This window comes from Siniperca chuatsi, linkage group LG22, assembly GCF_020085105.1.
Source record: "Siniperca chuatsi isolate FFG_IHB_CAS linkage group LG22, ASM2008510v1, whole genome shotgun sequence".
Classification (NCBI taxonomy): domain Eukaryota; kingdom Metazoa; phylum Chordata; class Actinopteri; order Centrarchiformes; family Sinipercidae; genus Siniperca; species Siniperca chuatsi.
In genome coordinates, this window is record NC_058063.1 from 20,578,778 (window position 1) to 20,606,748 (window position 27,971).

Genomic DNA, 27,971 nt, shown 5'->3' on the forward strand with positions numbered 1-27,971 from the left:
ATTTTACTCATGTGATGTGTGTGAAGCATCAAAGTTGTTGCTATGGTTACCTGCTGGTATATTTGATGTGCTCTGATGGACAGTTTTATTACCTGCCAGCCAATGGGAAACTGGTATTTTCTGTGTCCGTGGTATAAAGTTGAATTCTAACAGTCTTGTCTCGTTTGCATTGTTGATCAAACTGTTTCCTCTGATCCATCTGCTGATCTGTAACTTTGCTCAGATCCATCACTGGAGACTGGCTGACTGAGTGGACTTTCTTCACCAGGCTGAGAGTGAATGAGTGGAGTTTGTTCACCAGGCTGAGACTGACTAGGTGGACTTTGTTCACCAGGCTGAGACTGGCTGGGTGGACTTTGTTCACCAGGCTGAGACTGGCTGGGTGGACTTTGTTCACCAGGCTGAGACTGGCTGGGTGGACTTTCTTCACCAGGCTGAGACTGGCTGAGTGGAATTAGTTCAATAGGCTGAGACTGACTGGGTGGACTTTGTTCACCAGGCTGAAAGTGACTGAATAAACAGTAACAAACACCCAGCGCTGCTGCTGCTGCTGTCAGTCCCAGTGCACAGTAGAGGCCGATCATTCCCCGACTTTCTGTGTTGGGTCTCTCAGGTTCAGGCCGATCCCTCGCTGCTGTAAAGAGACCAAACACATCTGCCATTCATGTGAAGAAAAAACATTTCAATATAAAAGGAAACAAAATATCTACAACAGATGAAGATGTAACATATTTCCCAGATACTGCGAGAAGGAAGTGTAAAGATTGTGGATTGTGGTAGTCCAAAATACTTTTCCTCTCAGGTTCTTATTTATTCAAAAAAGCTGCTGAACTGAAGAGAAAGTTCTGCTGAATCAACTTACCAGTGACATTGAGTCTGCATTCACCGAAGCCGCCACCATAAGTTGTCCTCACTTCACACAGGTACAGGCCCGAGTCCTCAGTCCTGAGTCTGGACACATGAAGTCTGAGTCGTCCTTCTCTGAGGACATCTCTGTCACACTGGACTCGTCCCGCAAACTGTCCATCCTGAGACTCTGGGACCTCAACACCTTCATGTAGACGATACAGGACTGAGACCTTGTGATCAGTAATCAGTGCACAGTGGATATTAAGGGAGTTTGAACTGTCAGGTTTGGTTGTGAACGTCCATTCCAGTGTGATGTCCTCGTTCTCCTCTGCCTGATAGGAGCTCTGTGTCACATTCACTACAAATGTTTCTGCTGAGGAGACAGAGAGGGAAAGTGAGGACCAGACAAAGGGACAACTTTAACATGTGAGCCTTTAAACTCCATCTAGAGATGTTGATGTATTCATATCAAAGCTGGGAGGCTGGTAAACAAAAAGTTCAGAGATACTTCAGTAAAAAAAGGTGCATGATACCAACAATAAATACAACTCAAGCAATACTTGAAGATAAAGGAGCCTCCTGATTTTAATAAGGACTGTCTACTTTCCATAAGATGCAGATGTTTTCACTAATATATTTAGAAATAGGAGTCATAACCTCTGTTAGTGAGGTTGAAAGAGTATTTAGTCTTTTCTCTTTCTGGATAATAAACTGCAGGTGGAAATGAACCACAGACGCAGGAGGTCAGGGTGATGAGCAGCAGGATGCTGCAGGTCATCTTCTCCCTGTGAGAGGAGACAGAGGTGAAGAGTCAGAAACACACGAGGTCAAAGTTCAGTCGTCACATGTCTGAGAGGAAACATCTACAGTCTGTCTGCAGTCATTACAACACTCCTTTGTATTTATTCTCCTGCTCATTACACACAGCTGACCAGAGCACTTCCTGACTGGACACCAAGCCTCGATGCTGATGACAAAACAACGTGAACTACAACCACAGCAACGCAAAGTCTGTTTGTTTTCCTGAAGACGTCTCACATCTATAATAAAGTAAAACAGTTCTAAGCTGCAGTAATGTGGTTAAACTCTCCACCATAAGCAGGAAACATGTAACAGCATGAGGATCCAGGTTCAGTGTCTCTGAGCTGCTGCTGCAGAGCAGGACCTGGAGAGTTCAAGACTCAGTAAAAAATGCACCAGCAGCTGTGTGGTTCAGCTGGTGTATGTGTGGCTCCACAAGTCAAAATGAAAGAACCTTCAAAATGGTGTCCTAAATGCAGCAAGTTAAAGACATTGGCAACCTTCCACCCGGTGGATGACCTGACGTCCTGGCGTCCCAGTCTTCCCACGGGGATCCTGTGATCTTGGTAACTATATTCCACGTTTGATGTCAAACATGACGCTTCCCATTAGACTTTGGGCAAAGACCAAGACACTGTCTGAGCTGTGTGTGAATGTTTAGCCCTGTGTGAGAGGGTTAATCATTCACAGCCCTGTGTGGGCACATCTTAAAATAAAGTCCAGTATTATTTCAAATAAAGTCCAGTATTAACCAGGCAGCATCTGTTCTTTGTGACCTTCAGACTTCAAACAAACGTCACAGATTCTGTGAAGAAATCGTTCATGTGAGCAGCGTCCAGGGTCAAACGGACAAATTTATTAAAAAAATGAAATTATGACAAATACTGAATATTTATTGTATAATATATTGCACATGGAAACAAGCATTAAATGTCATACCAAAGCATTTTAAACCCCAGTATGAGACACAGAAAACACTCACAAACAAATGTTTTTCAGAAAAGTTTTACACTTACCTTTCCCCAAGGGACCGAGGAAGCAGTCCTTCCTCCTGTAGAACTGAAGGACCAGACCGCGAGACGGGGACAGCTGGTCTACGCGCTGCAACAAAGTGAGGTGATATTTATACTGTCATCCTGTCAGCTGCAGTAGAGATGCGTCGGAAAGCGAACGGCTCCTTTTAGATGAACGATGGTAACCCTTACCTCCTTTTATAGCAGATTCGGGGGCGGGGCTGCTGCTGTCAGTCCACAGTAGAGGTCGATCCTTAGCCTTTCGATCCTTTCTGTGTTTGGTCTCTCAGGTCCCTCGGCCCCTCACTGCTGTAAAGAATAAATCCCGGTCCCCAGCTCCTCACAAAGATTCAGGTGAGCTGAAGACTGCAGTAACCTTTGTTACTTTGTTCAGGAGAAAGTGAAGGTGAAGCAGCATTTGGGCGTCAGAGGCTGCTTGTCCCTGCACACCCAGACTCACCTCTGACCTTTTCACCTCTGTCACTGTCTTCATGCACTCAGAGAAATCAGCATGATGAGAGTGTGAGAGAGGGGGGGCAGCATCTTATAGGACCCATCAGGACTAACAAGACTCTGTCTGGAGGACCCCCTTTCTATCAGAATGAGTCAGAGCACCGGTTCAAGACCTGAGCCATAAAACCAACAGACAGACTCCGAGACTCTCTCCCTCCAACGTCTGTTTCAATGTCAGAAAACCTACTTGTGACATGAAATGCACATCGTTCTGTGTTAAATGATGTTCGTGTTACTTTGGGGTCGAGTTTAAGGTATTACATGTATTACAGGTGTATGTAAGGTAATATAATTATACTTCCTGGTAAATACATTCCACATTTGATGTCAAACATGACGCTTCCCGTTAGATTTTGGGCAAAGACAAAGACACTGTCTGAGCTGTGTGTGAATGATTAGCCAGCGGTGTGCACACACAGGGCTAATCATTCACACACCGTGTTCACTTCGACATGTGGGCTGGGGGAAACTGGGATCGAACCGCCCACCATAGGATTGGTGGTCACTAAGCCACAGTCGCCCCTAATGACATGTGAATGTTTTCATCATATGTAATAAGTGACTTGCTGAATGTGCCTAATCCAGCAGAAGGTCTGCTCTTATGAAGATATTCATTTCTCAGTTCTCTTGATTTCAAATAAAGTCAAAATTATAATTCAGCTTTTTACTCTGAAACACCAAATCATCAAGTAGAGATGCACCCAGTTCACTGAAACCATCCAGACAAACTGCCAAACAAAGAAATCTAGTGAAGGTTTTGGTCAAAGCCTTTACTGAAGTCAAGAACAAATAACAACGTAGACATTTATTTTTTTCCTTTTATGGACACTTTATTAAAGAAATAATACTTATATTAAATGCTACATTCAAATAAAACTTGGAAGTATATTTGTGCAAAGGATTTCTATCAAGCTTACAGTAAATAAATAATGCAACAGCAGAGTAAATATAACAGCTGAAATGGACAGTATTACAGTTTCAGTTCTTAATGGTCTTAAATTAAATTGACACCTTAAAGGCTCAGTTCACAACAGCAGAAAGCTGTAGTTATGTTGATGTGAGCTGCCTGCTGCTCCCAGATCAGAGTGGATAAAGAATCACATACAGAACAGTAACAACTGTGGTTTTATCATTTCTGTTATTTTCAAACAAAGAAAAGGCTCCTTTATTTCCTCCACAGACCAGGAGCAGGCCGTGAAGAGTCTGAAGCTGACCTAAACGCTTCATTAAACTCAATGTCAGTACTAACAACGACGCAGATTAATGGTATACATTTCTCTCAGCATTGTTCCTTCACTACAGCAAACATGGGTATGAACACAGTATGTTAGGAGTCCTCATTGTGCAATATGGTTATTATACCGTGGTCTCTTAAAGGAGCAGTGTGTAGGATTTAGTGGCATCAAGTAGAGAAATTGCAGCTTGCAACCATTTGAATACCGCTCGTTCGCAAAAACCCCCCCGCTCCCTCTGTAGATATAAAATCAAAACACAACGATTCTTATTTTCAGGTGATTATACACTGAAAGGAAACATACTTATGAATACCATCGCTGTATTCTGCAAACAGAGCCACCTAAATATTACACACTTTTGGTTTAAGTCAGTTTGCTTTGTTTAAAAAGTTTGATACTCTGGCCACTGAGAACTCTGGATTCTGATTGGCTGGAATGTTTTGAAGGTGGATTAACTTTTAGTAACCCAGACAGTATAACCGGACACCTTTGACTTACGGTGCCCCACTGCATGCAGCTGGTGCACATTTTAATGTTTTCCTCCCCTGCCCCTCAGACAGCCCGAGTCCGCCACTGCAGGATTTTAAAACAGTTCAGCCTTGTGAACCACTTCCTGTGCACGGTTGGGCAAGCTACTTGGAAAGTGTAGTGAGCTAAGTTACCAGTTACTCTACATTAAATGAAGCTTCACTACACTGAAGCTACTGCGCAGAGAAATGTAGCAAGCTAAGCTACAGCAACGTGGCAAAAGTAGCTTACTACATCAAAGCTTTTTTTTTTTTTTTTTTTTTTTTACACTGAACCAACTTCATTCCAAGTCAATGCTCAGTGATCAATAAAACTGTCAATAAGCTGTGCTCTCAGCTCTCAGCGCTCCAAAACCAACCATGCTTAATTTTATTCATTTTCTGCCAACAGGCAGTGAAAGGTTTTTAGCTAGCTAGTGGTTAGCTGTTGCCAGGTTGCTGGCTGGTGTTTGCAGACTGCACTGAATTGTGATGATTAGCTTGGTTGGCGATGTTGGTGTTAGCTTATTCACCCGAATGTGTGAACTCAAGCTTGCGTGTCTGTATCATAGACTCTATAGAATAAGTGGACGTAGTCACCGGGACGTGGACTACCATTTTGAAGCCTCGAGATTGGCATTTTGGCCGTCGCCATCTTGGTTTTTGCAACCAGTGACCGGAAGTGACCATATTTGGACGAGCGCTAGCTGGGTTAGCAAGCTGCAGGTGAACAGCTGACTCCTTCGGGTGTCTTTTAGTACAACCGAACGCGGAACAAGACATTTTTAGGCGACCAAAATGTTACAATTAACTTTCATGAACTGAAAACACCAACAGCACCCAAAAAAAAAAGTACAGCTAGTTAAATGAACACAGTGCAGTGGATACGCATCGCCTCTATCCTGATACCGGGTCGTCGTGGGAGCGACGAGGTAGCCCCGCCCTAAAGCACAGCCTGCTTATTTTACTCTAAATGGGACCATAATTTATAAATTGAACATCATGCTGTATTGAAGAAGATATTTCTTCAAGGTATGTTTGCGGTTGGAAGGTATTTCGCTGCAGCAGACGTCGTAGGCGTCAGCCCAAGGATTGTTACGTCATGTCACCGTCACATGGAAGTGCTTCTGTCGGCTACACATGCACATCCGTGCGTGACGGTGGCGTCACTTACTGATCCTCAGTAGTTTTATTTCAGGCCGCAGCAGAAAGCTCCGCTGCACTTGAGTTTCAGAAATGATTGTGGAAATGTAGCTTGTGTCGTTACCGCACTACTTGATCAATAAAAGAGCTAAGCTACTGAAAAGCTATTTGATTCAGAAAAGAGCGATGCCACCACCGCACTACTGAGAAATGGAGTTAAACTAGTACCGCCGCTTCTTGTAGCGCCGCTACTGCCCAACACTGTACCTGTGTGGCTAGATGTTACCTAGCAACGCAAACAATAGAAATTGTGAGGCTCAGGAACTACATTTCATAATATTTTAAACGGAAAAGAGCGAAGTTTTGTTAACGTAAATCTTAACATATATTAACGACTTATATTTAAAATTATATTACGTTTGGCATTTTGTTGGCAAGCAGCCGTGGTTTAAGCAGGAAAATACCCTCCTTGTATGTGCCCTGATTGATTCTGCGAAGGCAAACTGTTCTTAGCTCCCGGGTCATCCATTACAATCAGTACAGTTTGCTGATGATGCAGCATAAAGCATCAGTACTGTTGCTATGGTTACTTAGCAGCAGTACTGATAGATAGCGAAACATCATGAAATAACATCCACTTGATGGATTGGCACCAAATTTAGTTCGGACGTTCACGGTCCCCAGAAGATGAATCCTACTGACTGTAGTGATCCCCTGTTATGGTACACAGAGTCTGGACCCAAAAGCACGACTTGACAACAGAGGGAGCTGAAGCGGTGAGTTTTGGGTTATTGTCACAAGGTGAAAGAGTAACCAGGTGTGTGGAGGGAAGCTCCGTGAGCAGGTAGACTGGGCGAGGACGGCTGGCTGACGTGGAGCAGCGGTGAACCCCTGGTGAGAAGTTTCTGGAGAGCCGGTGAGTAGGTTGGAGGCAGGTGTCGGTCTGAGGACTGAACCTGAACACAAGGAGTCAGGAAACGTGCAGGAAGACTTTCTATAAAGCAAGGTCAGAGGCCGAGACAGAGTACCTCTAGTGTTGACGGACTGGTGAGAAGAGCTGGGTAGATGGACTGCATGGTCTTGATTGGTGGATGGAGAACAGGTGAGTAGCAGGTGAGTCAGATTCTGAGTCAGATTGGAGGTTCACTGGAGGGCACGCTCCACCAGCACACACATACACAGGAGTGTAGAGAGAGACAGAGACAGAGACCAGCAGCTGGACCAAAACATCCCCTGACTGTTCTTCTAGTGCCACCATAAACTTGACAGTCATGGTTTTATGTGAAATGTCTCAAAGCAGCGCTGTGCATCAGTACAGCCTCACAGGGGCGTTAGCATGGCTGCAGTCTTGTTACATGCGTGACTACAAATGTCCAGCAGGTTTACAGGAAGTAAAAAGTAAAGCAGTACAGTAGTACTGCAGCCAAACCTAATCTGCAGTGGCAGGTGGTCGCTCCCTGGCTTGTTGGCTTTTGTGTCCCAGCTTCGGGCCGATCACTGGCTGTAAAGAGAAAAAACACATGTGTGTCTGTTATTCATGTGATGAGAAAACATGTAACAACAAAGTAACCAGCAGATGAAGGAGTTTTCATATTTACAGCATTGTCTGTTACAGTTCTAAGATGCTTTTTGAAGGAGTTTTCATTAGTTTAGAAATGGCAGAATAGAAAGTGCAGAATGTGGGAGTTTGTGATTTGAAGCCACTGTGTGTAGGAGCTTTGTGTGATTGTAGCGTTTCTTCAATTAGTTTGATGACATAAGCTTTTGCTGGCTTTTACCAGCAGATGGAAGTGAAGTGTTTTAGTCAAAACCTGCATATAGTTCTTCAGGCCACAATACTTTTCTACTGATTGTGTTTCTGGAGTCATTTCACCAGTTAAAGGAACAGTTTGACAGTTTGGGAAATACACTTCTTTGCTTTCAGGTGGAGAGTTAGATGAGAACATTGATGGGACTCTCATATCTGTACAGAAATATGAGGCTACCACCAGCAGCCAGTTAGCTTAGCTTAGCATAAAGACTGGAAACAGGGGGAAACAGCTAGCCTGGCTCTGTTCAGAGGGAACAGATCCACCTACCAGCACCTCTAAAGCTCAATAACTAACATGTTAGATCTTATTTGTTCAATACGTACAAAAACTGAAGTGGAAAAAACGTCAGTTCGCTGTTTTATGGGGTTTATGTGTCGGACCATTTCTTGGGCAGGTACAGTAACTTCTGGATTCTCCGCTGGTTGCCTGGCAACTGCTCCCAGCCAAGAAATAGTCCGGCACATAACCCCCCGATTTTAAACTTCGATTTATGTACGGATTAAACAAACTAGATTTATGATTTACTCTTGTATTCAAGATGCAAATACTTCAAAATGATGTGAAGTTACAAAGACTACAAACTCCTGAGGACATATAGTTAGCAGGCACGTACTTGGTGGACGGCTCAAACAAACACAGACATGTTTGAGTCATCAGCTACACTTAGGTCCAAACAATATGTCTGTAGTCCAGTTTAGCAGCCCAGTCACAACAGCACTGATTACTGACGCAGAATATCCAGCTGAAAGAAATCTGAAGAGAAAGTTCTACTGAATCAACTTACCAGTGACAGTGAGTCTGCTTTTACCAAAGCTGCCACCATAAGTTGTCCTCACTTCACACAGGTACAGGCCCGAGTCCTCAGTCCTGAGTCTGGACACATGAAGTCTGAGTCGTCCTTCTCTGAGGACGTCTCTGTCACACTGGACTCGTCCTGCAAACTGTCCATCCTGAGACTCTGGGACCTCAACACCAGCTTGTAGATCATAAAGGACTGAGACCTTGAGATCAGTAATCCGCTCACAGTAGATATAAAAGGAGTTTGAACTGTCAGGTTTGGTTGTGAACGTCCATTCCAGTGTGATGTCCTCGTTCTCCTCTGCCTGATAGGAGCTCTGTGTCACATTCACTACAAATGTTCCTGCTGAGGAGACAGAGAGGGAAAGTGAGGACCAGACAAAGGGACAACTTTAACATGTGAGCCTTTAAACTCCATCTAGAGATGTTGATGTATTCATATCAAAGCTGGGAGGCTGGTAAACAAAAAGTTCAGAGATACTACAGTAAAAAAGCTGCATGATACCAACAATAAATACAACTCAAGCAATACTTGAAGATAAAGGATCTTCCTGATTTTAATAAGGACTGTCTACTTTCTATAAAGAGTCCTGCAGATGTTTTCACTGACTGATTTAAAGATGGAGGTCTGAAGGCTGAAAGAGTATTTAGTCTCTTCTCTTTCTGGATAATAACCTGCAGGTGGAAACGAACCACAGACGCAGGAGGTCAGGGTGATGAGCAGCAGGATGCTGCAGGTCATCTTCTCCCTGTGAGAGGAGACAGAGGTGAAGAGTCAGAAACACACGAGGTCAAAGTTCAGTCGTCACATGTCTGAGAGGAAACATCTACAGTCTGTCTGCAGTCATTACAACCCTACTTTGTATTTATTCTCCTGCTCATCACACACAGCTGACCAGAGCACTTCCTGACTGGTAGCTGCTAATGCTAAGCTGCAGTCATGTGTTTCTGTCACAAGATGGCGCCAGTGCTTCAACTCTCCACCATCCAAATGAAAACAAAGAGCATTCAGCTTCACACAGGCTGGAATAAATCCACTAAGTGGCCAGAAGTATGGGGGGTCCTCTGATGAGGCCAGACGAGGAGGAAGACGAGTGCGGCTGCAGGGAATCTACTCGAAGAACTCCCATCCTGGCTTCTGCAGTCACTGCTGCAGTTATGTGCAGGGTTTCTTGCTGGGGGAGCATTTCCCCCCAATAGAAGAAATGTTTAAAGTTGGCTGCGTACTGGGGGTCTCTGTTTATTTGGAAGGAAGAATGATGCATGTATATTACAAAATACTAATTTATTTGATCAAGTTTTGTCTGATATAATTTCAGACTTGCCATATTTAGTTTTATACTTCCTGAGCTCCTAACTCATGAAGGCGGAACGGTGACGTGTTATGGACAGGAATAGACACGAAAACTTTGTGCAAGCTTCACAGCTGCCAGCAAAGTGAAACTGCATGGTGAATTTCCACAATCGCTGTTCAGGTTAAATGTAGCACTGACAGGCTCCTTTATTCCAGAAGTTGCCTCTTACTCGGCTTTGTGAATTTGGTCCAGGACATAAACACATTGCGATCTCTGCAGCTCAGAGAAACATGCTGCATCAGTAAATCTGGAATATAAGCAGCTCTGAATGTAAAGGAACGAGAATGTAACTGCAAACAAACCTGAATTTAATTCAGTCACCATAGAAACACTCGGTGTGGTCCCCTTATTAACAGCAGCAGACACAAACCAGCTGATGCTGCTGTCGGATCTCGCGGTAACAACGCGTCCCACTATCCAGGCTGATCTGCGAGCTTCATCTTTAAAGTGTCTCCGTGGAGTAAAAAGCCAGCTGAAGAAGAAGGGACCTGTAACATCACATGGACATACGAGGTTCTTCTTCCTGCACGTGCAGCTGTCCCCGCTGCTGTTTAACGGCACATGGAGCTGCTTTTGAGGTGGATCAGGTTTTAGGATGATCCGGCTTCCTCTCAGTGAATCCCATGAAAGCTGCTGCTGTTGAATTGTCTCGTTACTGAGCGAACCGGCCGCTTTATTATTCGTAGACACCTCGTCTGATCCGGGAGTGCAGCGAAAGCTCCGGTGGAAATAAGACAGAGTTCCTTTAATGACTCCGCATTGAACAGGCCTACAGAGGCTGCACTTCCCTTTCCCCAAGGGACCGAGGAAGCAGTCCTTCCTCCTGCAGAACTGAAGGACCAGACCGCGAGACGGGGACAGCTGGTCTACGCGCTGCAACACAGTGAGTTCATATTTATATACCGTCATCCTGACTGATGCAGCAGAGATGGGTAGGAAAGCGAACGAGCTGTTTCCTTTATAGTGAGCGATGTTAGTCCCGCCCCGCAGAACACGACACCCAATCAGCACACTTTTACGAAAACAAACCGCACAAGTAATGTTCCTGTTTGTCCTGAAACCTTGTGCTTTCATCTGACCTAACATAACCTACCTCCTCATTCACTCCCCGATTCATATGACCTACCTCCTCATCCTCACCGTGTTTCACAGTTTCATTAGAAGTCTTCGCACATAAAATATCTCTGAGTCTAAAATCATGAACTCTGCAGTTTTCAGAAGCAGCTTCTCTGCAGCGGCCGCAGGATGGAAATGCTCGGCTTTCCTCTAACAGAAAGTTTCTTTATGTTTCATTGTAAAGATGATTTTATGAGACTTACTGACAGACGATCATGCTGCTAAATGTCCTGTGGTTGGGGACATTTTCATGGCCCAGAGAAGCTGAAGAAATTCATCCAAATATTCCAGATACACATTTAGATTCTTGTGAGGAGACACAAAACTTCTGAACTCTGCAGTTTCAATCCTGGAGCAGGTTTTCCAGGTCCAGATCCAAGTAGCTCAATAAAGAACCGAACATAAAAACTTTGGGCCGGTTTGAATCGATTTTCAATCTGCGTCGATTTCAAATGAATATGTTCGTCAGTCACGTGTGAACAAACAGTAAATGCAGCTCAGCTGAACACAAAACAACACAAACAGTAAATCATACAGAAGTTTTAGTTACTTACGTGTTTGAAGGCGAGCAGCTTTATGTCTGAACTTCATTATCAGTTCAACAGACGGACAGCTGATCTACATGTTCATGGTTCATTCTTCTTCTTCTGTTGAGTTTTATGGCGCTCGGCGTCCCTAATTGTTCATTACCGCCACCTGCTGGATTTTAACAGCTTCACAGTTTAAACTATTTACAGTGTCCACCTAAAGTGCTCCCATGCCATAGTCCAGTCTCTAACCCAGACCCAAGTGTCTGAGCCGGTGCAGCTCCTTCCCTCAGTGTAACATCTGGATCCTCTCCAGATGTGTCCACAGCATTCAGGAACCTCCTTGCAGCGTCCAGCGCCATCTTAATCCTTTCCGACTCCCCCTTTATTCCAGCAGCACAGTTTATAACCGTGGCAAGAAATGCCAGAAATCGCTTCTTGCCCATACTGATGTTCCGCTCATCTCCATTTCCTTTCTGCTGCTTTTCCTTTTGCACCATTTCACCGTTTCTCTCCATTCTCTCAGCAGCTTCAGCGTATGACAATCCCCTTTCTGCTCTGATCTCATTCACTTTTACTTCCTTAATTCTCTCTGGGCTCTGTGCTGATCCCGTATGGTGGTTTCCCTTCGCAGTGCAGGCACTTTGCTTGCTCTTTCTCCAGTTATCCTTCCCACACCTCCTGCCTCCTCTTCATCCTGCAGCAACTCGTCCATATTCCTGACAGCAGAAACACCTGAGAGGAGCTCCCTCACCCTGTAACACACATGATCTAGATCCCCTCTCTCTGGTAACTCCTCCTCAAACGTCAAACACACCGAGCTACTCTCCTCCTCCTCCCCGTTTCTGAATCTTGTCAGCCTTCTCGCCTCACACACACCTTCAGCCTCCCGACATGACTCGGCCTCCACCGTCTGCTTTATCTAATGCATGTTTATCTGACTTTATTACTCCCCTTCTTCTTCACTTCTGCTCCGAGGAGGAAGCAGTCCACACCGCTGTGATCTCTAAACGCATGAATCTTCAGAGCTGTGTCTCTCTGACGCTTTGACAGGCAGTCAGTGAGAACCATCCCACTTCCTGTTATCCTGACAGATCTGACATCTCCGAGCTTTCCTCCTACAGACTTTCAGACCTCATGTGTCTGCGTCACAGCGACCATCCCGACAAGATACTTCTCCTCTTTCTTCACCGTCTGACCGGATTCACTTGAGTTACTCTTCTTCCTTTTCTTTCCAACGTTATGGTGCGTAACACCAACCGACGTTATGGTGCGTAACACCAACCAGCGTTATGGTGCGTTACCGCCACCAGCTGGACTGGAGTGTGGATCGGGACTCTCGCTGTCCCTTCACTAATGATTAAATAAAGAAAATAAACTGAGACGTGTTCTCCTCAGATACTGAAGCAACAGCAGATAACACTTCTCTCCAGAACTTGTTTGTGAAAGATCTCGTAGATCAAACCTGGTCTTTATTTCTCTAAGCTTCAGGGTCAGCTCTCTTCTCTCGGCGTCATATTTTGGACAGTAAATCACAACATGTCCCACAGTTTCTTCTTGGTCCCAGAATGAGCATCTTCCTGTGTGATGCTTTCCTATTTTACATAATGTGCAGTTTAACCCTGTGTGGCCCAACCGGAGCCTGGATATTACAGTTTCCTCTTCACACCGGCTTTCCTTTGACTGTTGTAAAGCCACCTTCCTGTTCTCTCTTCTTCTCGCTGCTTCAACTTCTCCTTAACTGTGGTTTTCATTTCTCTTTTACTAAGGGCTACTGCGATGTCAGTGTGTGTTTTTGTGGCTTCCTTTGCAGCCTTGTCCGCTCTTTCATTTCCTTTGCTTCCTATATGTGCAGGGATCCACAGTAATGTCACATTTGCTGCTCCGCTCCCTGCCTCTCTACCACTCTGCCCTTCAGCCTCTCTTTCTACACTGAACCTCCTCATCCCATCAGCACGTTCAGCAGATTCCTTCCAGTTACAAGTCTCACATTTATCTGACACTGACTGTTTCATGGCATACAAGCTAGCATTGAGTCCTGTGTGTCCTGGTCTTAGCCTAGAACAGATAACATCTTCTGTCCTACATTTACCTGATTCTTTCTGACTCTGGCTTGGATTTTATAGTATTCTATAGTTATTCCATGTTTCCTGCCATGATGCCATTATTCCCTGATGAGTTAGTGATTTTGCTTCTGATCTCCCAAAACTAATTTCTAAAATGTCATTATCATTTTGTTTAGTGCATCTTTAGCAAGTTCATCTGCAGCCTCACTTCCCTCTATTCCAGCGTGAGCTGGTCTCCAGCAGAAATGGACGTCTGTTCCTGGTTGCTGCAGATTCAGTAGGCTCATATAAACCTCGATTAACAGATCCTCTCGGACTGTTTCTCCTGACTGTGTACTTTGTCTTGCAGCAGCAGAACCTGAACATACCACCACTTTAACCGGTTTAACCTCCTCTACCCACTGAAGACTTCTGCTGTGTGTCCTGAGAACCTGTTTGAGTTTCTCTGATCAGATCCTCGGTCAGATTCTGGGATGTGTATACCCAGCCCTACGTGTTCGTTATCTGAGTGTTTTGATCCATCTGTAAACATATTAAGATAATTATAGTAACTTTTCTTCACATACTCTTGAACCATGCACCCAGTGTTATTATTCCTCTCTGCCCACTCTCTCCTCTTTTCTAATATTTGCAGATTTACTTTGGGTTGTGGAAATATCCGTGGGGAAACGCTGCTATGGATAACTGCTGGACTGTGTTGTATAGTATCTCATTTGTACTGTTTCACTTTCTTGTTAATGTCCCAGCCAAAACCTTTACCAGGAAATGTTGGACGAATGAGGGACTACACCTCTATATTCCCAAAGTTGTTGCTATGGTTACCTGCTGGTATGTTTGATGTGCTCTGATGGACAGTTTTATTACCTGCCAGCCAATAGGACTGTGTCCGTGGCATTTCTGTGTCTCTCCCCAGCTCTTCACACATGACCATGGTGTCACCATGTGTTTCTGTGATCTCTGCTTCCCTGCTCTACGGGCATGCCATGCCTCACTGACTGAGCGCTCAGTGTAAACTACCTCTTCATCACGGGAAACGGAAAAGGAACACGTCAGCTTTCATCAGGAGCCTAACAGGTTACTGTGTGCCTACCACTGTCCTTGGTTGACCCCCTTGCTATAGATGACACGGTGGTTTACTCGCTTTTACCTCTGACGCCCAGATGCAGCTCCGCCCTGACATCGTTCATTAAAAGGAGCCAGCTCGTTCGCTTCATATCTACAGCAGCTGACAGGATGACAGTATAAATATCTGTTCACTTCGTTGCAGCGCGTAGATCAGCTGTCTGACTAACTACCTCTTCATCACGGGAAACCTTTAGTGTTGTGTAGAGAAGCAGTCCGTCTGTTGATGATAATGAAGTTCAGACATAAAGCTGCTCGCTCGCCTTCAAACACGTAAGTAACTAAAACTTCTGTATGATTTACTGTTTGTGTTGTTTTGTGTTCAGCTGAGCTGCATTTACTGTTTGTTCACACGAGACTGACGAACATATTAATTTGAAATCGACGCAGATTGAAAATCGATTCAAACCGGCCCAAAGTTTTTATGTTCGGTTCTTTATTGAGCTACTTGGATCTGGACCTGGAAAACCTGCTCCAGGATTGAAACTGCAGAGTTCAGAAGTTTTGTGTCTCCTCACAAGAATCTAAATGTGTATCTGGAATATTTGGATGGATTTCTTCAGCTTCTCTGGGCCATAAAAATGTCCCCAACCACAGGACATTTAGCAGCATGATCGTCTGTCAGTAAGTCTCATAAAATCATCTTTACAATGAAACATAAAGAAACTTTCTGTTAGAGGAAAGCCGAGCATTTCCATCCTGCGGCCGCTGCAGAGAAGCTGCTTCTGAAAACTGCAGAGTTCATGATTTTAGACTCAGAGATATTTTATGTGCGAAGACTTCTAATGAAACTGGGAAACACGGTGAGGATGAGGAGGTAGGTCATATGAATCGGGGAGTTTCTGAAAAAGACCCGCAGGACAAAGACGGCAGAGGTCACACTTTGGATCTGGTTGTGCGGTTTGTTTTCGCAAAGTGCTGATTGGGTGTCGTGTTCTGCAGGGCGGGACTAACATCGCTCACTATAAAGGAAACAGCTCGTTCGCTTTCCGACTCATCTCTGCTGCGTCAGTCAAGATGACAGTATATAAATATGAACTCACTGTGCTGCAGCGCGTAGACCAGCTGTCCCCGTCTCGCGGTCTGGTCCTTCAGTTCTGCAGGAGGAAGGACTGCTTCCTCGGTCCCTTGGGGAAACGGAAGTGCAGCATCAGCCGGTTTGTGTCTGCTGCTGTTAATAAGGGGACCACACCGAGTGTTTCTATGGTGACTGAATTAAATTCAGGTTTGTTTGCAGTTACATTCTCGTTCCTTTACATTCAGAGCTGCTTATATTCCAGATTTACCGATGCAGCATGTTTCTCTGAGCTGCAGAGATCGCAATGTGTTTATGTCCTGGGCCAAATTCACAAAGCCGAGTAAGAGGCAACTTCTGGAATAAAGGAGCCTGTCAGTGCTACATTTAATAATAATGTTTTGAATATTCACCGTTTCACTTTGCTGGCTGCTGTGATGCTTGCACCGGCCCGCCCATATCAAGGCTCTTTGCATGCAATATCCAACATGGGGGGGGGGGCAGATGACTCAGAGGAGCTTGAGGGCCGGCAGCAGCTGAGTTAGAGGGGGATGAGCAGGAGCCGGTGTGTCGAGTCTGTTAAAGAACAGATTCAGTTCGTTGGCCCTGTCCAAGCTGCCTTCAGCTCCTCTGCTGCCAGTCGGTCTGAAGCCAGTGATGGTCTTCATGCTGCTCCAGACCTCTCTCATGTTGTTCTGCTGGAGTTTTCACTCCAGCTTCCTCCTGTACTTCTCCTTGGTCTCCTGATCTTCACCTCCAGGTCGGCCTGGATTGCCCTCACCTCCTCCCTATAACAATGAGCAAGATAATAAATACAAAGGAGTGTTGTAATGACTGCAGACAGACTGTAGATGTTTCCTCTCAGACATGTGACGACTGAACTTTGACCTCGTGTGTTTCTGACTCTTCACCTCTGTCTCCTCTCACAGGGAGAAGATGACCTGCAGCATCCTGCTGCTCATCACCCTGACCTCCTGCGTCTGTGGTTCGTTTCCACCTGCAGGTTATTATCCAGAAAGAGAAAAGACTAAATACTCTTTCAGCCTTCAGACCTCCATCTTTAAATCTGTCAGTGAAAACATCTGCAAGACTCTTTATAGCAAGTAGACAGTCCTTATTAACATCAGGAAGATCCTTTATCTTCAAGTTTTGCTTGAGTTGTATTTATTGTTGGTATCATGCAGCTTTTTTTCCTGTAGTATCTCTGAACTTTTTGTTTACCAGCCTCCCAGCTTTGATATGAATACATCAACATCTCTAGATGGAGTTTAAAGGCTCACATGTTAAAGTTGTCCCTTTGTCTGGTCCTCACTTTCCCTCTCTGTCTCCTCAGCAGGAACATTTGTAGTGAATGTGACACAGAGCTCCTATCAGGCAGAGGAGAACGAGGACATCACACTGGAATGGCGCTTCTCGTCCAAAGCCAACATTTCCCTCCCCTCACTTAAGATCCACTGTTTGTTTGTGTTACCTGAGCTGAAGGTGTTTTATCATCTGGACAACAGTGTTGAGGAGTCTCAGCATGAGCAGTTTGCAGGACGGGTGCAGTGTGACAAAGACGCTCTCAGTACAGGACGCGTCAGACTTCATCTGTCCAGAGTCAGGACTGACGACTCGGGCCCGTACCTCTGCAGAATGGCCACTGAATTCGGCAAGAAGATTAAAGAGTTCTCACTCAACATCACTGGTAAGTCGACTCAAGGTTGTCAAATATATATCTGCTTATAACAGTTTGTCTAATGTTTGCGAACGTGAAAACACATGGACACATTCCATCAGCTGTCGATACAAAAGCAAAAATGTACCTTAAAATGTTTGTTGTCTAGAAATGATTATTTCTCTTTTAGTTAAATTGAATCTTGACAAGAGATTGAACTTTGATAACAGTTTGGGTTGTTTACAAAAAGAAGCAGTCTTCATATTTACCTCAGACGCAGACATTATGTGTCCTGTTTGTTAGTTGGCAGACTGTCTTGAAAACCTGTTCATGGATACGTCTGGTGACATTCTTTATTTTTGTCATTGTCAACAAATCACATCAGTCAGTCTCTCAGCACTTCCTGAATCCCCCTGCCTGTCGGGAGCTCTCAGCCCATTTGTTCCTACTGAAGATCTAAATCTTTAAAAATGGGTTATAAATATATACTTTCATTTTTTTTAAAAAAGCTCAGTAGTTTCCTAAAACAGCTGGCCACTGTAGTTTTTAGCAAAAGTTACTCAAACAGGAGGAAATAGTGCATTTGTGGGGCACTATTTTCAGCTGCGGATTAATACACATGTGGTGCTGTAGTGAATATTTCCAGCAGCGAGATGGAACCTTTCAGGTTGGAGGTGGGGAGGTGGAGGAGGTGGAGGTGGAGGTGGAGGTGGAGGAGGTGGAGGAGGTGGAGGAGGGTTGCACAATCGTAGATCTGACAGACAGAATGACTGAAGCTCAGTGATACTTAAAGAACAGCCTCTGAGGACTGATTGGCTCGAAGAATGCAGGCAGAAAGATCATTGGCCAGATATGGTGACATCAGAAATGAATCAAAGGGATTTTCACAGCGTGGGAAAGTGGAAGTGACGTAGTTGACTGAAGCGGAAAAGGCAGGAAAATCGAGTAGAACAAGAACCAGACTTGATTATCAGAACTACAATCGTGGACTAGAAGAAACAAGATATTCCTTCCTGTCACTTGTACTGACTTTATTTAAAACAATGTTTGTGCTTGGCGGACCTTTTTTGTCCTTCACACCTAACAGTAAATACTTTGTGGTGTACTTTAAGTTTTCTGTGAAATGTTTTCTCCTCAGATAAATCACATACAGACACAATAGCTGACGAGCCCAAACCTGTGATACCAAAACCAGCGAGCCGGGGAAGAATCGGCCTCTACGTTGGACTGGGACTGGCAGCGGCAGCAGCAGCTGCACTGGCTGTCTGTCGCTGTACTTCATCATATACTGCACTGCACTCCACCTGAAGCGGAGACAGTAGGACCGAGAAGCTGTGTGCAGTGACACACACGTGAAATGTTTCAGCTTTCTTAAACTTCTGCTGCCCCCTGCTGCTCTGAAGAGAAATCCACCAGATGGGAGTCTGAAGACAGAACTGGTTCTTCTGTTAGAGCATCACGTTTCCAAGTGATGGATAGAAATCCAAAAACACTCCAGCTGAGTTTCGTGGTGGTTTTCTGCCTCATGGTTACCTGATTCAATGGTCCCGCTGCTGTTAGTTCCTGCCGTAACAGACAGAACAGGCCAAGCTGATAGCAGTGCTCACTCTAAAGCTGGTGAGGATGTTATCTTGGTTCATGTTAAACTGGATGACTTGTGCAGGCACTGGTTGTATTTCTGGTCATCTCTTGTTATTATGTGCTGACTTAAACGTCAGATGTACTGTAACTCCACGAAGAGTACTGTAATGCCAATTACTGTTGATGCAGAGTATAGATTATTGCTCTATTATGAGTTCTACTAAAGTGAAGATGCTGTTAAAGTATCAGCAGGTCTGATAACTTGGTGTCGTTATTGTACAGATCATTTAATGTACATTCAGGGCTTGCTGGATGGTGGAAGAAGGACTTTTACTTAAGTAAAAAACGTAACACCACAGTGCAGAAATACAAGTAAAAGTACAAAGTATTAGCAACAAAATACACTTAAAGTACAAAAAGTAAAAGTACTGATTATGCAGAATGGCCCATTTCAGAATAATGTGTGTTATGTTATTGAATTATAATTATTGATGCATTGATGTGTTCATCACTTTAATGGTACAGCTGGTAAAGGTGGAGCTTATATTTTACTAAACATACTGAGCGTGAATTTCACCAAGGGAGTAGAAGTATAAAGTAGCATAAAATGAAATTGGACTGAAGTACAGAACTTGAACAAATGCACTGAGTTACTTTCCACCGCTGGTTGTATGTTACAGTCAGCTGCTAAACTATTGTGTAGCTTTAAAAACAAAAACATCATCAGCATGTCTGTAAATATCTACATATGCATACATATATATCTGTAAATATAGACTTTTATACTGTGTTTTATCATCACTGGATCACATGTTAATCTATCCAGTTTTATGCACTTCATCTTATGAGCCTTATTTGAATTGACAAGTGTTTAAGATTTGTATTTACTGAAGTTAAAAAGTAAATTATTAATTTTCTAATGAATCTTTTAGGAATAAAAATAAATAAATAAAAACTTTGCTGTTTCCATTTTTCCCAGAATATTCCTTTTTTATTTTTCATTATATATTTTCAAGAAACAGATGCATGAAAAATACACAAATACATCTCTTGGCTGTCTTTCCATATTCTAGTCATTAATGCGGAAGAAACATTAAATATCACATCACAAAAAACAATTATCCCAGATTAGCATATTTACATATTATACAAGGAAGAAACTGTGCAGATTTCAGGTCTGTCTGATACGTGACAGAGTGTGATGAGGTGTCCAATAAAAACACTGGACAGCGTAAAGGTGAAGAACAGCGTTTCCTCCATCAGGTCCATTATTTTGTACATTTACACTTTGTTTGTTGTCATTTTACTCATGTGATGTGTGTGAAGCATCAAAGCTGTTGCTATGGTTACCTGCTGGTATGTTTGATGTGCTCTGATGGACAGTTTTATTACCTGCCAGCCAATGGGAAACTGGTATTTTCTGTGTCCGTGGTATAAAGTTGAATTCTAACAGTCTTGTCTCGTTTACATTGTTGATCAAACTGTTTCCTCTGATCCATCTGCTGATCTGTAACTTTGCTCAGATCATCACTGGAGACTGACTGGGTGGACTTTGTTCACCAGGCTGAGAGTGGCTGAATAAACAGTAACAAACACCCAGCACAGCTGCTGCTGCTGCTGTCAGTCCCAGTCCACAGTAGAGGACGATCCGTCCCCGACTTTCTGTGTTTGGTCTCTCAGGTTCGGGCCGATCCCTCGCTGCTGTAAAGAGACCAAACACATCTGCCATTCATGTGAAGAAAAAACATTTCAATATAAAAGGAAACAAAATATCTACAACAGATGAAGATGTAACATATTTCCCAGATACTGCGAGAAGGAAGTAAAGATTGTGGATTGTGGTAGTCCAAAATACTTTTCCTCTCAGGTTCTTATTTATCCATAAAAGCTGCTGAACTGAAGAGAAAGTTCTGCTGAATCAACTTACCAGTGACATTGAGTCTGCATTCACCGAAGCTTTCACCATAACTTGTGAACACGTCACACAGGTACTGGCCCGAGTCCTCAGTCCTGAGTCTGGACACATGAAGTCTGAGTCGTCCTTCTCTGAGGACGTCTCTGTCACACTGGACTCGTCCTGCAAACTGTCCATCCTGAGACTCTGGGACCTCAACACCTTCATGCAGATGATACAGGACTGAGGCCTTGTGATCAGTAATCAGTTCACATAAGATATTAAGGGAGTTTGAACTGTCAGGTTTGGTTGTGAACGTCCATTCCAGTGTGATGTCCTCGTTCTCCTCTGCCTGATAGGAGCTCTGTGTCACATTCACTACAAATGTTCCTGCTGAGGAGACAGAGAGGGAAAGTGAGGACCAGACAAAGGGACAACTTTAACATGTGAGCCTTTAAACTCCATCTAGAGATGTTGATGTATTCATATCAAAGCTGGGAGGCTGGTAAACAAAAGATACTACAGTAAAAAAAAAAAAAAAAAGCTGATACCAACAATAAATACAACTCAAGCAAAACTTGAAGATAAAGGATCTTCCTGATTTTAATAAGGACTGTCTACTTTCTATAAAGAGTCCTGCAGATGTTTTCACTGACAGATTTAAAGATGGAGGTCTGAAGGCTGAAAGAGTATTTAGTCTTTTCTCTTTCTGGATAATAACCTGCAGGTGGAAACGAACCACAGACGCAGGAGGTCAGGGTGATGAGCAGCAGGATGCTGCAGGTCATCTTCTCCCTGTGAGAGGAGACAGAGGTGAAGAGTCAGAAACACACGAGGTCAAAGTTCAGTCGTCACATGTCTGAGAGGAAACATCTACAGTCTGTCTGCAGTCATTACAACACTCCTTTGTATTTATTCTCCTGCTCATTACACACAGCTGACCAGAGCACTTCCTGACTGGTAGCTGCTAATGCTAAGCTGCAGTCATGTGTTTCTGTCACAAGATGGCGCCAGTGCTTCACCTCTCCACCATCCAAATGAAAACAAAGAGCATTCAGCTTCACACAGGCTGGAATAAATCCACTAAGTGGCCAGAAGTATGGGGGTCCTCTGATGAGGCCAGACGAGGAGGAAGACGAGTGCGGCTGCAGGAATCTACTCGAAGAACTCCCATCCTGGCTTCTGCAGTCACTGCTGCAGTTATGTGCAGGGTTTCTTGCTGGGGAGCATTTCCCCCCAATAGAAGAAATGTTTAAAGTTGGCTGCGTACTGGGGGTCTCTGTTTATTAGGAAGGAAGAATGATGCATGTATATTACAAAATACTAATTTATTTGCTGAAGTTTTCTCTGATATAATTTCAGACTTGCCATATTTAGTTTTATACTTCCTGAGCTCCTAACTCATGAAGGCGGAACGGGCGCGTGTTATGGACAGGAATAGACACGAAAACTTGCCCCGAGTCTTTGTGCAAGTTTCGCAACAAACAGCAAATTCAAACTGCATGGTGAATTTCCACAATCGCTGTTCAGGTTAAATGTAGCACTGACAGGCTCCTTTATTCCAGAAGTTGCCTCTTACTCGGCTTTGTGAATTTGGCCCAGGACATAAACACATTGCGATCTCTGCAGCTCAGAGAAACATGCTGCATCGGTAAATCTGGAATATAAGCAGCTCTGAATGTAAAGGAACGAGAATGTAACTGCAAACAAACCTGAATTTAATTCAGTCACCATAGAAACACACGGTGTGGTCCCCTTATTAACAACAGCAGACACAAACCAGCTGCTGCTGCACTTCCCTTTCCCCAAGGACCGAGGAAGCAGTCCTTCCTCCTGCAGAACTGAAGGACCAGACTGCGAGACGGGGACATCTGGTCTACGCGCTGCATCATAATGAGTTCCGCACAACACAACAACCAGATCCGAAAATCTGCAGTAGTTAGGTGTCGCGAACGAGCTGCCTCCTTTTAATGAACGATGAGACCCGCAGAACACGAAATCCAATCAGCACTTTACGAAAACAAACCGCACAACCAGATCCAAAATGGGAGCTGTGCCCTTTGTCCTGCGGTCTCAGCTTCATATGACGTAATCTACTGCACTTTCTATTCTGCCATTTCTAAACTAATGAAAACTCCTTCAAAAAGCATCTTAGAACTGTAACAGACAATGCTGTAAATATGAAAACTCCTTCATCTGCTGGTTACTTTGTTGTTACATGTTTTGTGCACATAACTGCAGCAGTGACTGCAGAAGCCAGGATGGGAGTTCTTCGAGTAGATTCCCTGCAGCCACACTCGTCTTCCTCCTCGTCTGGCCTCATCAGAGGACCCCCCATACTTCTGGCCACTTAGTGGATTTATTCCAGCCTGTGTGAAGCTGAATGCTCTTTGTTTTCATTTGGATGGTGGAGAGTTGAAGCAGTGGCGCCATCTTGTGACAGAAACACATGACTGCAGCTTAGCATTAGCAGCTACCAGTCAGGAAGTGCTCTGGTCAGCTGTGTGTGATGAGCAGGAGAATAAATACAAAGGAGTGTTGTAATGACTGCAGACAGACTGTAGATGTTTCCTCTCAGACATGTGACGACTGAACTTTGACCTCGTGTGTTTCTGACTCTTCACCTCTGTCTCCTCTCACAGGGAGAAGATGACCTGCAGCATCCTGCTGCTCATCACCCTGACCTCCTGCGTCTGTGGTTCGTTTCCACCTGCAGGTTATTATCCAGAAAGAGAAAAGACTAAATACTCTTTCAGCCTTCAGACCTCCATCTTTAAATCTGTCAGAGAAAACATCTGCAGGACTCTTTAGAGAAAGTAGACAGTCCTTATTAAAATCAGGAAGATCCTTTATCTTCAAGTATTGCTTGAGTTGTATTTATTGTTGGTATCATGCAGCTTTTTTTTACTGTAGTATCTTTGAACTTTTTGTTTACCAGCCTCCCAGCTTTGATATGAATACATCAACATCTCTAGATGGAGTTTAAAGGCTCACATGTTAAAGTTGTCCCTTTGTCTGGTCCTCACTTTCCCTCTCTGTCTCCTCAGCAGGAACATTTGTAGTGAATGTGACACAGAGCTCCTATCAGGCAGAGGAGAACGAGGACATCACACTGGAATGGACGTTCACAACCAAACCTGACAGTTCAAACTCCCTTAATATCTTCTGTGAACTGATTACTGATCACAATGTCTCAGTCCTGTATCATCTGCATGAAGGTGTTGAGGTCCCAGAGTCTCAGGATGGACAGTTTGCAGGACGAGTCCAGTGTGACAGAGACGTCCTCAGAGAAGGACGACTCAGACTTCATGTGTCCAGACTCAGGACTGAGGACTCGGGCCTGTACCTGTGTGACATGCTCACAACTTATGGTGGTGGCGTTGGTGAAAGCAGACTCACTGTCACTGGTAAGTTGATTCAGTAGAACTTTCTCTTCAGATTTCTTTCAGCTGGATATTCTGCGTCAGTAATCAGTGCTGTTGTGACTGGGCTGCTAAACTGGACTACAGACATATTGTTTGGACCTAAGTGTAGCTGATGACTCAAACATGTCTGTGTTTGTTTGAGCCGTCCACCAAGTACGTGCCTGCTAACTATATGTCCTCAGGAGTTTGTAGTCTTTGTAACATCACATCATTTTGAAGTATTTGCATCTTGAATACAAGAGTAAATCATAAATCTAGTTTGTTTAATCCGTACATAAATCGAAGTTTAAAATCGGGGGGTTATGTGCCGGACTATTTCTTGGCTGGGAGCAGTTGCCAGGCAACCAGCGGAGAATCCAGAAGTTACTGTACCTGCCCAAGAAATGGTCCGACACATAAACCCCATAAAACAGCGAACTGACGTTTTTTCCACTTCAGTTTTTGTACGTATTGAACAAATAAGATCTAACATGTTAGTTATTGAGCTTTAGAGGTGCTGGTAGGTGGATCTGTTCCCTCTGAACAGAGCCAGGCTAGCTGTTTCCCCCTGTTTCCAGTCTTTATGCTAAGCTAAGCTAACTGGCTGCTGGTGGTAGCCTCATATTTCTGTACAGATATGAGAGTCCCATCAATGTTCTCATCTAACTCTCCACCAGAAAGCAAAGAAGTGTATTTCCCAAACTGTCAAACTGTTCCTTTAACTGGTGAAATGACTCCAGAAACACAATCAGTAGAAAAGTATTGTGGCCTGAAGAACTATATGCAGGTTTTGACTAAAAAACTTCACTTCCATCTGCTGGTAAAAGCCAACAAAAGCTTATGTCATCAAACTAATTTAAGAAACGCTACAATCACACAAAGCTCCTACACACAGTGGCTTCAAATCACAAACTCCACATTCTGCACTTTCTATTCTGCCATTTCTAAACTAATGAAAACTCCTTCAAAAAGCATCTTAGAACTGTAACAGACAATGCTGTAAATATGAAAACTCCTTCATCTGCTGGTTACTTTGTTGTTACATGTTTTCTCATCACATGAATAACAGACACACATGTGTTTTTTCTCTTTACAGCCAGTGATCGGCCCGAAGATGAGACACAAAAGCCAACAAGCCAGGGAGCGACCACCTGCCACTGCAGATTAGGTTTGGCTGCAGTACTACTGTACTGCTTTACTTTTTACTTCCTGTAAACCTGCTGGACATTTGTAGTCACGCATGTAACAAGACTGCAGCCATGCTAACGCCCCTGTGAGGCTGTACTGATGCACAGCGCTGCTTTGAGACATTTCACATAAAACCATGACTGTCAAGTTTATGGTGGCACTAGAAGAACAGTCAGGGGGTGTCCTGGTCCAGCTGCTGGTCTCTGTCTCTCTCTACACTCCTGTGTATGTGTGTGCTGGTGGAGCGTGCCCTCCAGTGAACCTCCAATCTGACTCACCTGCTACTCACCTGTTCTCCATCCACCAATCAAGACCATGCAGTCCATCTACCCAGCTCTTCTCACCAGTCCGTCAACACTAGAGGTACTCTGTCTCGGCCTCTGACCTTGCTTTATAGAAAGTCTTCCTGCATGTTTCCTGACTCCTTGTGTTCAGGTTCAGTCCTCAGACCGACACCTGCCTCCAATCTACTCACTGGCTCTCCAGAAACTTCTCACCAGGGGTTCACCGCTGCTCCACGTCAGCCAGCCGTCCTCGCCCAGTCTACCTGCTCACGGAGCTTCCTCCACACACCTGGTTACTCTTTCAACTTGTGACAATAACCCAAAACTAACCGCTTCAGCTCCCTCTGTTGTCAAGTCGTGCTTTTGGGTCCAGACTCTGTGTACCATAACAGGGGATCACTACAGTCAGTAGGATTCATCTTCTGGAGACCGTGAACGTCCGAACAAAATTTGGTGCCAATCCATCAAGTGGATGTTATTTCATGATGTTTCACTATCTATCAGTACTGCTGCTAAGTAACCATAGCAACAGTACTGATGCTTTATGCTGCATCATCAGCAAACTGTACTGATTGTAATGGATGACCTGGGAGCTAAGAACAGTTTGCCTTCGCAGAATCAATCAGGGCACATACAAACTTGGAGGGTATTTTCCTGTTTATACCACGGCTGCTTGCCAACAAAATGCCAAATGTAAATGACCATTGAATCCCCAATCACTGAAGTAGGCCGTCATCATTACTTCCAACCATATGGGGCAGTGTTGCCATGGAACTCCTGAGAAAGGCTTTCACAAGAAAGGACTTTATTATTGAACTTGAACCAAATGTTACGTTGTTTGTTTTTGGTTGACTAATAATTCTCGCTGCATACTTAATGTGGACATTGTATTTTTATTTGTTTTATTAAGTGTACATATTTTACCTCACATGCTTTTATTTTGAAGTCTGGAAAAGGAAGTGCAGCAGCACTCTTTGTGTACATTGGCGCTCTTTTTACGTGAAGCGCCATTCTGATTTAACGTTAAGAGAGAAAGGATAAGCCCTTGGGTACTCACTGTACAAATGTTTGTTTTAAAAAGGTTTCTTTCTACATCTTAGCTCCTGGCTGAAGGGCACAAGGTACCGTTTTAGTTTTATGTTGTGTGGTAAACTTTGAAGGACTTTGAAGTGTTTGGTTTAGCTATATCATTCTTTAGCTAATGTCGTTATTGCCTTGTCAGTGTTTCTCTTGATTTGCACTCCAGATAGATTGTTTACAGTAATTCAGCACTTCATTTGGTAATTTTATATAATTAATTTACGTTTTTCTCTCTAAATTGAGATTGTCCGTTTTACCAAAATTAATTGATTGTTAACTCGGTGTTTCATGTAACGTAGTTAACATCGCACTCTAAAAGGAGATTGTTGTAATTAAAACAATTCATATAGGTTATTACATTAGCCAGTTTGCTAAAATGTGATTTTATTTACACATTATTTATGATTTAAGCCAATTAATTGCAAATGTGTATTCGTTTATATATTTATGGATATTTGTATACAATTTGCAGGCAGATGTCTAATGATTGTTTGTTTGTTTTTATTCAGCTCTTACGGTGTTTTTGGAAATTAAATTCTTTATAAACATCAGTTCCTGAGAGTAAAATGCAGCTGTTCAGCCGGGAATGCTACAGTAAGAGCTTTACCCAGAAGAACAACAGCTTCACCTAATCAGTCCTACCTCACCTCTGAAAGCTGTCTAATGACAACCAAAGGACTTAATATGATAATCTAGTCCAATGCACGCCTGTAAAGAAAATGGATGCTTCTGAAAATAAGGACCTCGACCAGCAAGTGGAGGCCCCTCATAATGGTACGGAAGAGGAGGAGCTTCACCGTTCTGGTCGACAACGCAACCCCACTGAGAAGATGCATGCATATAAAGAGGAGGAAGCCCTAAAAAGGGAGAAAAGGTTGATTCAGCTGTATGAAAAATGGAAGGACCTGGCTCGCAACACAAGGGAAGAGCTAAAAACAGACGTTAGTGAGAGTCAACTGGTAATGCTTATTAACACACTTGAGAAGGGAAGGGATGATGTTATGCATGTCTAC

The 27,971-nt window shown here is 43.8% G+C and overlaps 2 protein-coding genes across 30 annotated transcripts; one reads left to right on the plus strand and one right to left on the minus strand.

Annotated features, from left to right (window-relative positions):
* Nucleotides 1-12: 12 nt before the first annotated feature.
* Nucleotides 13-22,797, minus strand: LOC122870174. 19 transcript variants are annotated; one of them, XM_044184089.1, is made up of 6 exons: nt 22,715-22,797; nt 21,724-21,797; nt 21,217-21,395; nt 8,656-8,836; nt 863-1,222; nt 13-634 (listed from the first exon to the last, which is right to left on the minus strand). In XM_044184089.1, the coding sequence occupies exons 2-6, from the start codon at nt 21,788-21,790 to the stop codon at nt 177-179; spliced, it is 1,245 nt and encodes a 414-aa protein (XP_044040024.1). In that variant the 5' UTR covers nt 21,791-21,797; nt 22,715-22,797; the 3' UTR covers nt 13-176. The 19 variants fall into 19 exon arrangements, with proteins under 19 accessions (XP_044040024.1, XP_044040035.1, XP_044040039.1 ...); XM_044184100.1 differs by having other exon boundaries at nt 21,217-21,392; nt 22,715-22,796; XM_044184104.1 differs by having other exon boundaries at nt 21,742-21,797; nt 22,715-22,732.
* Nucleotides 1,641-27,509, plus strand: LOC122870292. 11 transcript variants are annotated; one of them, XM_044184438.1, is made up of 4 exons: nt 1,641-2,761; nt 16,800-16,873; nt 17,204-17,557; nt 18,666-20,562. In XM_044184438.1, exons 2-4 carry the CDS (start codon nt 16,807-16,809, stop codon nt 18,833-18,835), a joined length of 591 nt encoding a protein of 196 aa, XP_044040373.1. In that variant the 5' UTR covers nt 1,641-2,761; nt 16,800-16,806; the 3' UTR covers nt 18,836-20,562. The 11 variants fall into 11 exon arrangements, with proteins under 11 accessions (XP_044040373.1, XP_044040374.1, XP_044040376.1 ...); XM_044184439.1 differs by having other exon boundaries at nt 17,207-17,557; XM_044184441.1 differs by lacking the exon at nt 1,641-2,761 and adding an exon at nt 10,781-10,907 and having other exon boundaries at nt 17,207-17,557.
* Nucleotides 27,510-27,971: the final 462 nt, after the last annotated feature.

Excerpts from the sequence above, each read along its gene's own strand:
- LOC122870174 (XM_044184086.1), bottom strand. Across the intron at positions 9,016-9,344 it reads TGGTTCGTTTCCACCTGCAG|CAGGAACATTTGTAGTGAAT; the intron begins GTTATTATCCAG and ends CTGTCTCCTCAG. Across the intron at positions 635-862 it reads ATGCAGACTCAATGTCACTG|CAGCGAGGGATCGGCCTGAA; the intron begins GTAAGTTGATTC and ends GTCTCTTTACAG.
- LOC122870292 (XM_044184432.1), top strand. The coding sequence starts at position 15,082 with ATGATAATGAAGTTCAGACATAAAGCTGCTCGCTCGCCTTCAAACAC. Across the intron at positions 16,874-17,203 it reads TGGTTCGTTTCCACCTGCAG|CAGGAACATTTGTAGTGAAT; the intron begins GTTATTATCCAG and ends CTGTCTCCTCAG. Across the intron at positions 17,558-18,665 it reads GTTCTCACTCAACATCACTG|ATAAATCACATACAGACACA; the intron begins GTAAGTCGACTC and ends TTTTCTCCTCAG.